At 49.7% G+C, this 17,357-nt stretch overlaps 1 protein-coding gene across 4 annotated transcripts in view; it reads right to left on the bottom strand.

Annotated features, from left to right (window-relative positions):
- Positions 1 to 781: 781 nt before the first annotated feature.
- LOC107116609 (potassium voltage-gated channel subfamily C member 1-like) overlaps positions 782 to 17,357 on the bottom strand; it is a 68,939-nt gene continuing 52,363 nt past the window's right edge. For all 4 annotated transcript variants that reach the window (XM_015418552.1, XM_015418553.1, XM_015418554.1 and 1 more), the window contains one exon: positions 782 to 903. In XM_015418552.1, the coding sequence (XP_015274038.1) occupies positions 782 to 903 (122 nt within the window). The remainder of the gene's footprint in view (positions 904 to 17,357) is intronic.

Below are 17,357 nucleotides of genomic sequence, written 5' to 3'. Positions count from 1 at the left end.
GGGTATGGGGGGAGAGAGAGAGAGAGAGAGAGAGAGAGAGAGAGAGAGAGGATGTCTACCATGGCTTTGACAGATGGTGAGATGTTTTTGTAGGGACAGGTAGGGAGGAGAACATATAAGACAGGCCAGAGAGACTGACAGATGGACTGAACATAGATGTAAACATATAGACAGGTGGGGAAAGAGAGAGGGAGAGAGGGAGGAGTGGTATCACTAAGCTCTATGGCTCATTACAGTCCTGAGTTAGATGATGAAGAGGGAGGGAGCACTGAACAGAGAGAGAAAAGCGCAAAGCCAGGGCCAGAGAAGTATCGTGCAGTCCGGTGAGGCTGAAGAGGGGGAGAAGTGCAGGCAACACAGACAGGAGGGCTTTGGGGCCTCTTCCTGCAGAGTCCCTCTCCCCTGAACCTCCACCACCTCCTCCTCCTCCTCCTCCTCCTTTTCCCGGAGTATTTGGATTTTCAGAGCAAATCAGCCCTCCCCACCCCCAATAAGCTCTTGAGCCCCACTCCTGACCCACAGCCGCAGGGACAGGCAGCTTCAGGCCTCAGGATTCTCATGGACACTCCAGAAAGTGCAAACTTTAGTGCAACATCACCTGTCAGATGCCTCCGGCTGTGTCTTTGTTCCAATGCATTGGACTGCTTTTCTTTTCTTTTTTTCCCCCCCTTTGCTTTTGTTTTTGGCATTACCTTGTTTTTTTTTTCCTTTTTCTTCTTCTTTGTTTTTTTAAAAAAAGAAACAGACATACAAGCTAACCCCAAGCATCCCTGGTGTGTCTCTATAGGATGGAAGGGATGGGCGAGCGGGGGCGTCGGACGGAACCGGGCGAGCCGAAGGGAGTGGGCGCCGGAGACAGGCGCAGTCCAGCAATGCTGTTCAGGCTGTGGGACTTCTCATAGCCTGCAGGGAGCGCTGTGAGGAAGGAGAAAGAAATAGAGAGAGAGGAATGAAAGGGGGGGAAAGGCAAGGGATCCAATGCTAAGTGCCAAAAGTCCCCAAATCAGGCACTGGGATGCAGGTGCCTTAGTCTACCACCGTGCTAGCTTGCCAGAAGAAAGAGTTCGTATCTCTGCTGTGCTTCGTATGAACTTGCCTTATGCTGAACTGGACTCTAGGCCCAGCTAGCCCGCAGTTGTCTGCCCTGACTGTTGATAGCTCTCGGAGAGCTTTGGTAGAGACCTTTCCCAGTCCTGCTGCCTTGTTGAACCTAGGACTTTGCGTTTTCCCCTTGAGCTCTGGCTGCTCCCTGGTGTCACTGCTGGAGATATGGTTGCCAGCCGAGAGCTAGCAATTCCTGGGGGACTGGGGCGAGGTGCTGGGCAGTGCCGTCCCGTCACTTCTGGCCTTGATGGGATGCTCTAGCAACCCCCCATTACTCAATGGTTTTACCATAGAGCTTCGGGGATTACTACAGCATGGTGTAACGTCTCTTCTGGTTGTGCATCAGAGAAACACCACTCCCCCCTCCCCCTTTTGCTTCGCCACTGCATGGAGTAGCAGAGGAAGATGGAGCCAGAAAGCAGTATTGCAGTTGCCCGGGCTGTAAGAGTCATGTGACACAATGGGTCAATAGGGTTCCATCTGACTGTCAAGCTAGTGATTCTCTTCCGGCTCTCCTATTAAGTGACTTTTCCCACAGGAACAGGCCATGAGCTCTCAGACTGCTCCTGCCTGCATCCTGAGGTAAACTCTGGGCTACGGCATTTGGCTTCTAACCAAAGATGCTGTCCAGGCTCGGGGAATTAGTGCCTTCCTGAACCCTCTGCCTACCCACAAATCCACCAGCTTTTGGCCTCGTTTTTGATTAGGATAATTGCTCTTGATGTTTTAACCACAGAGATCCAGGGATCTTGGGAAACACTGCCTGGCCTGTTTTCACCCAAGGCAAGCAGCTTGATATTTACTACATCCCCCCCCCCCTTAAGACATCTGGTTGACCTACATGATTCTCCCAACCTTTGTCCCTACAACAACCCTGTGAGGCAGGCCAGGCTCAACATGATTAGGGATTTGTCTGTATATATTCACATGGCGACCCATTCACATGTAAAGTGAGGGATGTGAAAGGGTGTGTGTCTATCTGAGGTTTTACAGAAAACTGGGTGCACAAGTGAAGGGAGCTAAACCCTGCTGTGTCTTTCATTTCCATACATGTACAATCTACGTGTGTATAAATGGACAACCAGAGATCATTTCGGGGGGGATCGCAGTTCCCCCGGGTGAGGTGCGGGGGCGGGGCACACGATGAAGCCCCACCCCCTGCTTCCGGCCGCCCCGCTTCCAGCCCTCATTCAGCCAGGAGGAGGCAGGAGGAGAGGGAGGGTAAGTTGCTTCCTCCCTGCCTCTCCCCACCCCTACCTGCCTGGGGCCAGGGAGGGCCTTGGTGGGGCTTCCTTGCACGCCCTCCGGCCTTGCAGGTCCACCGCCGGGCCCCTAATGTCAGGGGGTGTGGCATATGCTAATGAGTTATGCTAATGAGTCCCCCTAGCTCTTTTTCTACGAAACGACCCCTGTGGACAACACATTACTTAATGAGCAATTAAATGGCGGGATTCGCGGCCAGAGGATATAGTGGTGGCCACGAGCATAGATGGCTTTAAAAGGGGATCAGACAGATTCACGGTGGAGAGGTACTAAGGATGAGTAAAGAGAACCTCCACAGTCAGAGGCAGCAAATTTTTAAATATGATGGCTAGGAGGCAACATCAGGGCAAGGCCGTTCGTTGGCCCTCCAGGGCACCGGGCTGCTGTGTCAAATAGGCTGCCAGACTGATCCCACAGGGCTGTTCTTAGGTTCTTCTGTGGACCTTGTCATGTTTAGTTTGGTCCTGAGAGATAAGGACTAGTCCAAGGTCACTCAGTAAGCTTTGGGGCTGAGCAATGGTTTCCATCTGGGCCTCCTGGGATAAATCCAACTACTATCCCATACGGGCTCTCAACTCTACCGCCTTCTCAGAGCCTGCACAACCATCTGTTGCCATTAGGAGTTATTGTCCTCTGTCCCCAACCTCAGCTAGATAGCAGCAGCAGTTACCCCTTGTAAGCTGTCAGACGACCTTCATTGTTCTCAAAGTATAAGGTGGGCAAAGGCTGTTGTAGAAGCAACAGCCAGGGAACAGCAGACAAGCAGAAATCCCACCTGAGCTACCTAGTGTTGTACTATTTCCATGGGGTTCAAATGTTTGCAGGCCCCTCTACGTAAAAAGCCCCCCAGACACTGAAATCTAGTGTGTCAGGGAACGGCCAGCATATAGCCCCCTTCTCCTTGACATGCTAAATTTGCATGTGCAGGGTGCATAAGGGGGAATCCCCATCCATAGTCTGAGTAACACAGCTCAGTGACAGATACACAATGGTGTATCTCAGTCACAGATACACCATGGTAAGCTATATACTGCTGTTGCTAACACTTTCCCACCCTAAGTGCTAATAATGCATAATGGCTCATTCTGCATCAGCTTTTCCCTCCGTTGTTTTACGAAACCCACGCTGGAACAGAAATTCCCCTCTGCGCTGCATGCCCCTTTCGCTTCCTTTGATCATTGGATTTTATGGTACCTTCTGCATAGATTTATGGCTGTTTTATGGCCGTCCAAGGGTGACTTTGCAGTCAGTACGGGCGTTGGCCCGGGGTATTTGAATGTGGTTTTGAGCTGCACTTTCCCCTCCCAGTTGAGAAAACGTGGAGCGAATGCTGGATGCAGAATCGCCCACTGTCTGAGCTGACCGCAGGGCTGGCTTCAGCTATCATGGGAGAGGCCTCTTGGGAAAGATGTCCTCTGTGGGTTCCCATGTCCTCGAAAGAGCCCCCTCCTCCACCTACTCACCAACCCAACCTGCCGCACCCAGAGGAGGCAGCTGCTCTTTTCCGACTGCCCAAGCAAGCAAAGGAACAGATGGGAAAAAAGAGTAGCACCCACAGCCTCCTCCTTCCCCCTCTCTCCAGGCTGCAAATCAAGGAAATGGGGCTGGTGTTGGTGGGGAACAGGAGCCAGCGCTCCTTGCTCGGTTTCCTCCCTCCTCTGAGCAGCAGTGGGGACTGAGCACGAGAGCGGTCAGGCAATCGAGCAGAGAGTGTGGCCACTGCTGCTGTTCCTTCTCCTCCTCCTTATCATCATCACACCTCCTGACTTGCCCAAGTGGGTCTGCACACAGACACACTGAGTAGGAGCAGCCACAGTGGGCTCGTTGGCAGAACATCGGCTTGGCATGCGGAAGGTCCCAGGTTCAATCCCCGGCATCTCCAGTTAGACGGGAGGTGATGTGAAAGATCTCTGCCTGAGACCCTGGACAGCCGCGGCCAGTTAGAGGAGACAAACCTGTGCCTGACAGACCAAGGGGCTTGACTCAGGTATTAGGTAACTTTATGGCGCATGCATTGATGTGAGGGGCGTCTGCCGTGGGCCAGTGGTGGGCCCTCCTGGTACTTCTGCTGCCGCCTGTTCCCATATCTTCAGAAAGGGCGAACATCACAGCCCTTTGGCATACTACCTTCTGGCCCAATCTGAACACCCACGTCAGCCCCACGAAAAAAAGGAGTCTGCTGGCACTTAAAGACTAACAGAGTCCATTCCATTACAAGCTTCCGTGAGTCACGGCATCTGTTGACCTGAGCTCTGATTCACGGAAGCTTAACGCTGGAATGAAATTCTGTTAGTCCTTAAATCACCACTCCCGTCTCATTTTGCTGCCATAGACTAGCAGGGCTGTTGCCCCTCTGGAATTACACAACCTGCCGGAGAGGTCCTGTTTGGCCTAATGCCTAAGCTCTGGTTAGCTGGAACTGAAATGGACGGATGACTTTGGCAGGCCGCTATTTCTCCCCCATCTACAAAGTGGAGATAATAACAATGATAATAATAATACTGACGTACCTTACAACCATAGGTAAGAATTAGCAAAGGTTTTGCTATGTGTTTCATGAGAAAAAAAAAAAAGCATGTGGTAAATCCTCCAGGTTCTGGAAGACAGTGGGACAAAGGGCACGTCTGTATGCTCCTCCACATTAAAAAAAAAAACAGCACAGCCAAGGCAACCTCTCTGTGCCAACGGCAACTGGGCCCTCTTTCCTTGGAGTTGTCCCTTCCCTATGGAACCTTTGGATGACAATAAAGAGCTCCTCCCCACTCCCTCCCCCCTTCCCCAGATATATGCTCCATAAAGCCATGCATGCCGTACAGAGAAAAACACACATGTCGTCCTTGCATGCCTCCTATGTTAGGCCCTGGGCAGCATGGGACCTGTCCTTGATGTGACCGCAGAATGAGCGCTTATGTAGGTGCGTTGCACATCAAAGATGAGAGGTAGGCAGTGTGTTGACGGTGCCCCAGACGGTGACACACATGGCACATATGGGTGAGATGCCATCACTACTTGTGGGGTGGTCACAGACTCCTGGTTCAATGGTAGAGCCTCTGCCTGGCATGCAGAAATGTCTCGGGTTCAGTCCCCAGCCTCTCCAGTTTAAAGGGTCAGGTAGCAGGTGATGTGAAAGAGCTCAGCCTGAGACCCTGGATTGCTGCTGCTGGTCAGAGTAGACAACACGGACCTTGATGGATCAAGGGTCTGATTCAGTGTAAGGTAGCTTTACACGATTCAAGATTCTGGGGGAAAGGAGGACTCCAGAGTACAAGGCACAGGGCGTCTACTCAAGCCAGTGATGCTTGATCACGAAGTGCGCACTGGAGTGGAATGCCATAAAAGGCATCTCGTAGGTGTGTTAACATGTCACCCTTGCATGTGTAGGATTGCAGGTCCACGTGGACTGTGTGTGTTTTCAGAACCAGCGACAGATGAAACGTGTGCGTTCAAATCACGCATCATGAGAGACGCTGATATAGGGTGGGACACTGTGCTTGGAGACAACGCAAGCCAACACTGCAGGGGAAGGATTATGTTTATGTCATGTTGTGTCATGCAGCATTAAGTGAAGCTGCTATCCCTGTAAGGCTGCACAAATTATGTATATGGTGATGAATACACCACTGTTGCATGTACAACCTGCAGTCTAGGTGGAACTGGTGGTCCCCCAAATGCACATCGAAGGGGCTGGTAGCTTGCCAGCCACTTTGAGTCCCACTGATTAGGAGACAAAGTGGGCTATAAGTATTTAAATAAACAAACATCGAGCTAGGAATTCAGTTTTGGAGAAATCTGTAGTACAACATGGTGTGTACGTGCTTTTATTTTAAATGCTTTTTAATGTGTGAAATGTTTTAATGCTGAACCCTGAATTGGCTGGAAAGGCATCATAGAAATATATGTATGTCACATCAAATATACACACTGTGTATTTCTAGAGCATGTATGCTGCATAAAACAGACATGCACACACAGAGGAAGCATCCTCCCACATACGCCAGCATGCTTCGCGTGGACACGTATGCCATACTAACACATGATGCCATGCTGTAAGTTACGCAGATAACATGTCACCACATGTGCTTTGCACACAGCATGCGTTTGTTAATCAGTAGCACATGTTATTGACCGTTTGTAGAACACAACACAAGAGCAATCCGCTTTCCCATCAGACTATCACATCAAACCTTTTGCAAGGAAAGGCCCAGTTTCTCAACCCTCGGACATTTATCTCCACCTCATTTCTCAGACAAACCTGTTCAACGAATAACATCCACGTAGAAGAGCTGCTCCACCCAGAAGCAGTCGTATCTTGGCATCACGTCATGGATCCCTGCATGAACAGCTACCCCTCTTTTAGCTCTCGGCTCCGAGCAAGGTGGAGAAACTTGACCTTCGTGCACAGAGCGCAAAGCCCGGATGGAGGCCTCCTTTCCCATCTCCCTGGCAGTCCCCGTCCCAGGATCAAAGACAACAGACAACACACACTGAGAATGGATTGAAAGCACTGAGCAGGGCTGACCTGCCTCCGGGGGGCGCTGGAGTTCACATGCCCAGCCAGTCTCAGGCGGTAATCAGAGCTGGGGACAGAGAAAGACACGGAGACCGGGTCACACTGCGCTGGAAAAGCTAAGCAGGGCAGCTTGTGCAAGCGGCAAAGGGCACCACCATCTCCACCCCACCCCCGTTGTGTGCATGATAAATATGATTCCCCTCCCCCAACATGATGAGTACAAGTTGCTTTCTTTTGCACACAAGGGGGGAGGGGAGGAAAACAGCTCGTGCAAAAATGCACATTCCCCATGCTGCCGGGTGCTCTTTCTAATTGCCCGAACACCTTCTTGCACCTTGTTCCATTTGCACATGGGGAAACTTGCACGGTCTAAGGATTGCACCACACACGATGGAATTTCCTACACAGAAGTCACTTGTGAGAAATAAACCTTAAAAGAGATGAGGCGCTCTTCCATTTGCACGTGCAAGTCGTCTGAATCACGTGCAACCAGGCGCCGGTTGCACGTATACCCTATTGGCATGTGCAGAAATAGGCTTACCTGCACACAGGCAACCATGTACAAATGCAGGTGTGCCAGCAGCATTGCATTTGTCACATTTCCTCATCAGGTTTTACATGTGCAGATGGGAGCGCTTGATGCTCACAGGGCTTCTCTGGCATGCAGCAGCACTGGAACACCTTGCCAGGCACCCGGTTCCACACTTGCCTCATTGGCACACAGTTGCATGCACACAGACACACACACACACCATTTGTTTTTGTGACCAGAGCAAGGTGCACCATTATCTCCTTTGCACTTACAAGAGACTTTGTATGTGCAAAGAACCAAGGTGCAGAGGCCTCGTTTTCATATTCTGGACAATTTGCACAGGAGAAACTGGGAGTGGTACTCATGACCTTTTAAATTTTTTTTGCCCACAAAGGAAAATTAGAATGTGCAGAAGGGCAGAGGAATGTACCCACAATATTTGTACACCAGCCCAATTGGACGCTAATTAAACTAGGGAACACAGTGGTGGGAATAAGAGAAGGTGCAGCCAGAAACCTATAAGGCAGGAGTGTAAATAGTCTTTCACCTGGTCACCTCTGGCGAGTCAGAATCCTATCCAGGTGACTACACAGGAAAGCTTTAGGAAAGCTGATTTGTTTCTTTTAAGCCACAAAGGAGTAATTGGCTTGTTAGAGCAAAAAGGCAGTTGCATGCACACAGACGTGGAGTCTTGTGAGCAAAAATTCTACTTTCTGAGCTACTGGCATTAAAGTTGTGAGCAAGCGATTTGACTGCTGTATAAATTAGTTTGCTCTGGAGCCATCCTTCCTGAGCTAAGACAAAAATGTGTGAGCCAGAGGCTAAAAAACTGTGAGCTAGTTCACAGTAACTCAGCTTAGAGGGAACACTGAAAGAGGCTAGTCCAAAAGAATGGGGGCTAGGAGCTTGTGTTGACTTATTTGCAAGGCTGCTTTAAAGGTTTCTTCCTGAGGTCCTCCTCCCACCAGAACCCACGATACACATAATGTACAAGAAATGGTTACATGCATCAGATTCTGGGGTAGGGCAATGGAGATGTTGGGCCCACTGCAAGATGAACAGCTGGGGCTGCCTAGGAAAAAATGAAGATGTACCCCAAGAGGCGCATAGTAACAAGTAGACCGGGGTGTGTGCATTGGGTTACGTACCTGGCTCACGCGGTCGGGGCGTTACGAGAATACAGGGTGGACCCTACAAGACGTATGAAATGGGGCATTAATTGGAATCAAATATTGGTGCAGCCCATCTTTGAGGAGAACACGGGGGGGGGACCCGAACTGGGGAGGCCTTTGTGCAGTTCCAGAATCCCAGTCTTTTGTGCTAACCCCCCCACCCATCAATCTTTCCATCACTCTACCCCACTCTTTGCTTTCATCCTATTCCCTAAAACGAATCAGTCCTGCCCTCCCCCCTCAGTGGACCTTATTTTGCCATCTCTCAGGTGCTCCCATCTTAGTTCCTCCAATTATGCCTCTTTCCAGGCCTAGCTTTTTCTTTTCTTTTGCAAATACTTTCTCCTCCTCTTTGGAGTGCAGCTCTGGTCCTCCCACCAACACAAACATACACTGTGTCCCTACGGGCATCCTCACAACTGGAGCCACAGAGGGGCCCCCCCTCGTGTTCCCTTCCTTCGACGGGTGCAATATTTGCCCTGAAAATGAAAACAGAGAATATGAAATAAAGCCACGAGCACATGGGACACAGAGAAGTGTTGTGAGGGGGATTTCATGTGCCTACAAGGTATGAAAGGTGAAGAGTTCACATGAAAGGAAGCCCCCCCCCCCAAAGCAGACAGGATCTGGAACGGTTTGGACAGCATGTACTGTAGGAGGCGGCTGGAGAGGTTGCTTTAACCCCTTGGTTTTTCCTAATTGAAACACTACTACATTGCAGTGTCAGGAACAAACCTCGGTTTGTTTGTGATTAGAATGAACCAGGGAGTTCTCCCAAGCAGCCCGGAGACTGAAGAATTCCCAGGTCGTAACAAACCAAAGTTTGCATGATGGGCATGACATACCGCATTCTTGTCTGGCAAACTGGGGTTCTAAACTGGGATTAAACTGTGCTTCTTCGAGGATCCTGGTTTGCAGGCAAGAGAACAAACCACAGCTTGTCATTTTGCTCAGTTTGGATGTTGCAATGAATTGCAGTTACATTCCAAAATGGGAAGTTTCCAATGCCTGCATTTGAGGAGAGAAAGGAGTGCATGAGCCAGAGGATTTCTTGGCTTGTTGTGGTTAAAAATAAACCGAGACTCAGTTGAATACGGCCAAAGGCTGCAATCCAATACATATCACTAGTTACCAGCAGTGGTTTTTAAACCATTTTGTAGGTTACAGAGTCCCACCGGCTGGGTCAGAGACCTCTTTAGAGCCACCATTTGGAGAAGAGCTGCTGCTAGAGAACCTGGACACCATGTCTCCTGCTTCTCTTTGCACGCATGCTAAGAGGAGTGGCAGGGTGGCAAGACAAGATCACACCGTGGTGGAGAGAATTCCCCCATGACTCTGGCCCTGGGCTCCTTCCTCACTAGCGCAGATCTCCTGCCCTTGGGGCTTGTGTTTCCTGCCCCTGGATTTTTTTGCTTCTAACCTGAGGTCATAACGCTGGTTCCCCCTCTTTCTGTCACATGACTCCGATGTCACACAGCTCAGTGGCTCCTTGCCTTTGCTTCTTCCGTCCTCTCCTGCCTCTTCCCTCTCTTTGTTGTCTCTCCCAACCAAATTTAGATTTTAAGGGTTGGATCATATGGATTTGTTCTGAGAACAGTAGCACCTTTGTCCCTCTTGCATTGAGGGAAGCCCCCTTGATCCGGAGGAAGGTGCTACTGTCAGCAAAACGAATCCATAGGATCCGATACTAAGTTCCTTGGGGGCAGGTATTGTGGGAACATCACAAACATACAATTCTCCCTTTTAATAGGAGCTCATTATTTACAAACACACGGACACCCCGAGAAGATGACTGCAGGCTCAACTTATAAAAGTACCAACCTGCTCCCCCACAACACTCGTCTGTTCTCAGCTTGTACCTAACTCACTCCTGAATCCCTGGGATGAATACCACAACCGGCTACAGAACGAAAAGCAGTGTGTGGTCGACTGGCTGTATCACAATCCTGCCCATGCTTAAAAGCTGCCATAAAACATACTAAAGAAAATGCAGTATGACACTACAGAAGGAGAGGAGGAGGAAGGGGAGGAGAGGGTCAGGCAACGTGCCTTAAAAAAGTAATGCACACTTACAGAGGACATTGGTGCAATTGGTACAACTGTTAAAAGGCTTTGGTCTGTCTATATTAGGCACTTGGGAGAGGATCCTGAAAGATTTTTTTAAAAACCGCACTTCCACCCAGCCCCCTTCACCACTGGCATGGGCTAAGTACCATCTCTCCTCTCAATATTCAGCAATGTTGAATTTTAAAAAGAGCACGCTTCTTTGCCAGTTAATCCCAAAAAAAACACTGGGGGGGGGGGGGTAGAGCAGAAGCAGAATTCTGTAACCTTGAATAGATTGCTTTGATTCTCCTAGTCATGAAGAGGACTTACAAGAAGAACGGAAAGTCTGCCTCCACCTGGAGCTCTGAGTCTGCCACACCTCTGAGTGCTAGATCAACTGGGGAAATGGATTAGCTGCCACAAGAATTTCAGATCTTCCAATGGTCCCTATTTAACAGGGCGTTCCCCTGTTTTTTGTTTTTTTTAATAACTTGTCCCTCATAAACCACTCGTCTGTTTTGTCTCTCTCTTTGCCTTTTGTGCACACCTGGCTAAAATTTCCTTCGCATGACATGCTAGATCTCCAGTTCCCCAGGGGTCATCTCCTCTCCACCCCCAGCTTCTCTGGAAAGTACATTTCTAGGTGGGTGGGATGTGGTAGTGGACGCAGCTCATTTCTAGCATACATACATAGAAGGGCATGAATACTATGGCACTTTGCAGTGCACAAACGTGCCTTTTCAGGCGCTGCAGCTGCCCGGGTTGCTTCAGAACTGCTGTCAACACATTGCAGGATAATTATGGTCTTTTATCATACCTTTAAGCAAAAGAGTAACAGCTATACTGGCTCTTAATGCAGTGGAGGGCAGGCGATTGCAGGGTACGTGAAGGCCTCACACCAGGGCTATTTTTGGGCAGGAACGCACAGGAACGGAGTTCCGGCTGGCTTCCAAGTTGGCCACGCCCAGCAGGAACTCATTAGCATAATAGGCCACACCCAACAGCAGGGACTCATTAGGATTGGTTACATTAGGGCTGTGTGGCCTAACATGCAAAGGAGTTCCTGCTACAAAAAAGGCCCTGGGTTTTGACAACAAACAAGGTAAACAGAATAAGAAGCAAAAGGTGGGTGTGGCTGGATGACCACACTTCTGGTAACATGGGGGTGCGGCCTAATGTGCTAATGCGCTGTGCTGTCAGGGGTGTGGCCTAATATGCTAATGAGTTTCTGCTCTTGGGTGTGGCCTATTATGCTAATGAGTTCCTGCTGGGCTTTTTCTACAAAAAGAGTCCTGCCTCACACCACAGACAGAATACAGCCTTAAGCGGTGTATAATGCAGAGTATTCTGGCAAGTGATCTGTGGCATGAGAATAGGGATGATACGATCATGCCCCTATTTCCATCCACGAGATGTTCAGAGTGCTAGTCTTACTATGTGTCTAAAATGTCTGCTACTCTAAAGTGTCTATTCCTTCCTTAGTGTTTCCAAGAACCCTTTCCCTCCACGGAATAACCTGTGGGACACTTTGGTTCCTCACTACTATTCATCTGGCGTGGCCAACTAAGTGGGCAATCTTAGGACCAAACTACACAATACATGTTACGCCACAACCCCTGATCTCACTTACAGTCAGTGTTCCCTCTAAGCCGAGTTAGTGTGAGCCAGCTCACAGTTTTTTAGCCTCTGGCTCACACATTTTTGTCTTGGCTCAGGAAGGATGGCTCCAGAGCAAACTAATTGATGCAGTAGCCAAATCGCTCGCTCACAGCTTTAATGCCAGTAGCTCACAAGGTAGAAGTTTTGCTCACAAGACTCCACAGCTTAGAGGGAACATTGCTTACAGTCACATGTAAGACCATGGAACTAACGTTCCCAAGTGCTCCAGTGCCCAATTTGGCTTGGCAGCACACTGCAGGAGAGGAGGGGCTTCAGCCTTCTCTCCCAAGCCATTTTCCCGAGCTGAAATGGCTGCGAGAGGCCCTCGCTCGCTCCGCTGTGGAGTTCCATGAGCTGCAGCCCCTGATCTTTAGTTCCCAGATCTTATCTGTGAGCCACTCTGACTCCGGTCACACATATTGTGTAATCTGGCTCTTCGTTGCTGTGCACGGCAACTCCGGATGGTGAGTTTTGTCAGCAGGGCAAGCAAAGAGTTAATAATTGGAGATGGGGGGGGAGGAAGGGACGTAGGGAGCCTACTCACCATTCCGGGCATCCTACTCATGCTTCCAAGGGGCTGCGTTGGCATTGTAGTCATGCAGGTACCAGGAGGTGGCAGAGGATTCTGGTGCTCGCTGCAGCAGGTGGCGGGCGCCTATGGGGCCCAGGATTTGGTGTGCGGCAGGAGGGAGGAAAAGGGAGGGACAGGGTAGGAGCAATGGATGGAGATGAACAGGGGGCAGGGGGTGGGAGAAACAGACAGAGGTGGTGTGAGGAGGTGGCACAGAAGATGGACATGTGATGACAAAGAGGAAGGTGCGGCTGTGGACCTCCACCCACCCACCCACCTCTCGAGAGGAACCAGGACTGAAACTCAGGACTCCTGACTCCTAAGCTCACCGGTCTGATATACTCCACTGCTCCCAAGTGACCTCAGGAGTCCTCGCTTCCACTCATTTCCCATCCCCACCCAGTCAGACTCCCTCAAACCCTAGTCCCAAACTCCCATCTCCCAAGGCATCCAGATGTTCTGGCCTCCGCCCTGCCACCATCCATTCACACTCATCTTCCTCTCACGGAATGCCTTTGATGGAGGGGGATCACTGGCTTCTAACATCTTTTACATTTCTGAGCCAACCAACCAACCAGCCAAGCTTTGGTTGTTTCATATGTGTACTCAGGGGTCATTTCGTAGAAAAAGAGGTGCAGGAGCTCCTTAGCATAACTCATTAGCATAGCAATTTGCATATGCCACGCCCCCTGACATCACCGGAAGTGTGTCAGAAGGCAACACCCACCGCTTAGGCTCCACCGGACTGTTTTGGATTGCTAGCTATTGGGGGGGATGGGACGTGCAGGTCTGTCCTCGCAGGGGAGGGAGAGCTTGTGCCTGAATAAGACTTGGTCTTAAAGGTGTCGGTGATGTTTCGGACCGGGGGGCCAGGGGGAGCTCTGCAACTTACCTGGCTGCTTCTTGCTCTGACTGAGGGCTGCTGGGAGAAGGGGGTGGGGCTTGTTGCATGTGCTCGCCCCCTGGGCTCTTTACTGCCGGAGCTCCGCTCCTGTGCGCTCCTGCAGGAAATGACCCCTGTGTGTACTGTTCCTTAAGCATTGGTTCATAAAGAGATTGGTTTTTTTTGTTGTTGTTGAATTTGGAACGCTTGTTCTGCCTGGATTAGTTTCTGATGGACCAACATGGCTGATCACATTTTTGGTGTTTTTATGAGATGCCTTGTTCCAGCTTTCTAAATGTGAACATCTAGTGCAGTTATTCAAGGCTCAGCTCTGTCCTCCAAGTCTCTAAAGTTCAACTCCTGTTTCTAACGTGTTGGGGGATTTTCCCCCCATCAAGTATTGTTGTTTTAAAATAAAAATTTAATTGGGGGGGGGGGGCACAGCTGACGTATGCAGGGTTTTCAAGGCAAGGGACGTTCAGACGTTCAGACATGGTTTCCCATTGCCTGCCTCCACATCACAACCCTGGTATTCCATGGAGGTCTCCCATCCAAATACTAGCCAGGGCTGACCCTGCTTAGGTTCTGAGATCTGTTGAGAACAGGCTAGCCTGGGCTATCCAGGTCTCTAGTGTACATCCACGTAAATGCATTCTGCTTGAACACTACACAATGCACAGCCTGCCATTTCACATAGAAGAAGAAGAGAAGAAGAGGAGATTGGATTTATACCCCACCCTTCACTCGGAGTCTCAGAGCGGCTTACAAACTCCTTTCCCTTCCCCTCCCCACAACAGACACCCTGTGAGGTAGGTGGGGCTAAGAGAGCTCTTGACAGAAACTGCTCTTTTTCAAGAACGGCTGTGCCAGAGTTATGGCTTGCCCAAGGTCATCCAGCAGCTGCAAGTGGAGGAGTGGGGAATCAAACCCGGTTCTCCCAGATTAGAGTTCCGCACTTAACCACTACACCAAGCTGCCTAGGCATGTTTTTTAAGCTGCTGCTGATATATTATAGGACAATTGGCGTTTTTTTTAGTTTTTTCTTGAACCATCAAGGAATCATAACCCTCTTGAGGTTTTTAATCAGACCGGTGATTACAGCTGGCTGCAGTTGATATAGCATGCAACAGATGGTGAACAGCCTTCAACAATGTGCAACAGTGGGACTGACATAAGGAGTATTACTAGGGATGGGCACTGCTATGAACCTGAGGGGAAGGCCCTTGTAATACTGCTATTATAACTGACACCAACTATAAAATAAAATTAATGATAGTAATGGTAGAAAATCTTTGGATGTGGCCATTATTCTGTCACCTGACCAGGGGTCATTTCGTAGAAAAAGAGGTGCAGGAGCTCATTAGCATAACTTATTTGCATATGCCACACCCCCTGACATCACTGGAAGTGTGTCAGAAGGCAACACCCACCACTCAGGCTCCACTGGACTGTTTTGGATTGCTAGCTATTTATTTTATTTATTGGGGGGGGGGGAACGTGCAGATCTGTCCTCGCAGAAGAGGGAGACCTTGTATCTGAATAAAACTTGGTCTTAAAGTTGCCACTGGACTGTTTTGGATTGGTAGCTATGGGGGGGGGGACACGCAGATCTGCCCTCACAGAGGAGGGAGAGCTTGTACCTGAAGGCGGGATGGGGGGGGCCTCTGCAACCAGTGTTCCCTCTAAGCTGAGTTAGTGTGAGCTAGCTCACCGTTTTTCAGCCTCTGGCTCACACATTTTTGCCTTAGCTCAGGAAGGGATGGCTCCAGAGCAAGCTAATTTATGCAGCAGACAAATCGCCTGCTCACAACTTTAATGCCAGTAGCTCGGAAAGTAGAATTTTTGCACACAAGACTCCACAGCTTAGAGGGAACATGGTCTGCAACTTACCTGGCTGCTTCTTGCTCCTTGTGGCCCGACTGAAGGCTGCTGGGAGCAGGGGGCAGGGCTTGTTGCATGTGCTCGCCCCCTGGGCTCCTTACTGCCGGAGCTCCACTCCTGTGCGCTCCCGCAGGAAATGACCCCTGCACCTGACCATAACATTCACAGATGCCAGAGGGATGTTCAAAGAGTGATTTGGCAGCTATGTAACTGCCAGGCACATTTACCAACCAGCAGTTATACAGATTGGGTCTTTTTTAGTGTTTCCCCCAATTACATTGCTGGCTCACTACCTTGTTAATTTTAAATTGTTAGTTGCCTTCGGGGCCTGAAAGAGCAGAAAGGTGAGATATAAATGTTCTAAAATACACAAATAATATGTTGGGGAGGGCTGGAGTTCTATATTAGCAGTGCTTCCTGTTTGATCAAACATTCCGTTTCCTAATCTTTGCTAGGAACAACTTGGCACATAAGCAGCTCTGCCAACTGAGGCAGGGATGCAGCTGATTCTTGCCCCCTGCTTGCAAATTCCCAGAGGGGATCCATTCCATTGTTACTCTTGTTTCTCCCCACCCCCCACCTGACATTCCAGGCAATGTCTGCCGTCTCTTCAAAATGTGTGTGCACTGACATCAGTCACACACACATACACCCCCCACACACTATAATATTCTAGCAGGCATACCTCCATTTGACCAAAAAAAAACCCTAAACAAAACACACCTCCATTAAGATAATGGAAACTGAAGGAACTGTACTTAATGTGTAGTTCTACCTTTGGTGGAAAGCACTGTCAAGGTGGCATACCCGATTCTCCCCCATTTCACTGTGAGGATGGGTTGTTTGTGGGACAAGTGGCTGGCCCAGTGTTACTTAATGAACTTCATCGCTGAATGGGTATCTGAATGCAGTTCTCCCCAATCCAAGTTGGGAACTCTAACTTGGGTTGCCAGCCTCCAGGTGGGGCCTGGGGATCTCCTGCTTTTACAATTGATCTCCAGCTGACAGAGATCAGCTCCCCTGGAGAAAATGGCTGCTTTGAAGGGTGGACTCTCTGGCACTGTACCATGCTGAGGCCCCTCCCCTCCCCAAACCCCGCCCTCTCCTGGATCCACCCCCAAAGTCCCCAGGTATTTTCCAACCCAGACCTGGCGACCCTAACTCTAACCACAACCCCACACTGACCATCCTCTGGGGGAAGGGGTACAGTCCCTGAGTATTTCATTGCATGCAGATGAGTGGGTGGACGGGGGAAGAGAGTCGGGGGTGGTGGAAATGTGTTTCTCAGTGAAACAAATGGAGATGGAAACCCAACTGAATAACGGGAATGAAAAATTAAATAATAAAAAACGATAATGGACAAGGCATGGTTGCTTATTTGCTTCCAGAAAGGATGATTCCCTGTTCTGCTCTGATTCCTGTGGCAAAGGCAGAGGCATTCAGAGCAGCAATGGAGATTTACTCCATACTTTCCCCTCCCAAACACCATTCCCCTGCCAGAGGACTTTATTACTGGTAGTTGGTAGAGCACTACAGTGCGTCAACAACATTAACTGCTACCAACAATAATAAATTAAAAAGCATAAAGCCCATTGACAGTGGCAGGGAGATGGCAGGCAGTAGGAAAGGTGATTCTAGATGTGGGGTTGGAAGTATGGAAATCCACATCCTGCTGTCCACACTTTCCCAAACCTGCTTTGGATACAGCCTTCCAGGAAATAGGGTATTAAAGCAGA

This window comes from Gekko japonicus, unplaced genomic scaffold, assembly GCF_001447785.1.
Source record: "Gekko japonicus isolate JY-2015 unplaced genomic scaffold, Gekko_japonicus_V1.1 scaffold299, whole genome shotgun sequence".
Classification (NCBI taxonomy): domain Eukaryota; kingdom Metazoa; phylum Chordata; class Lepidosauria; order Squamata; family Gekkonidae; genus Gekko; species Gekko japonicus.
This window is presented reverse-complemented; position numbering and strand designations above follow the sequence as displayed.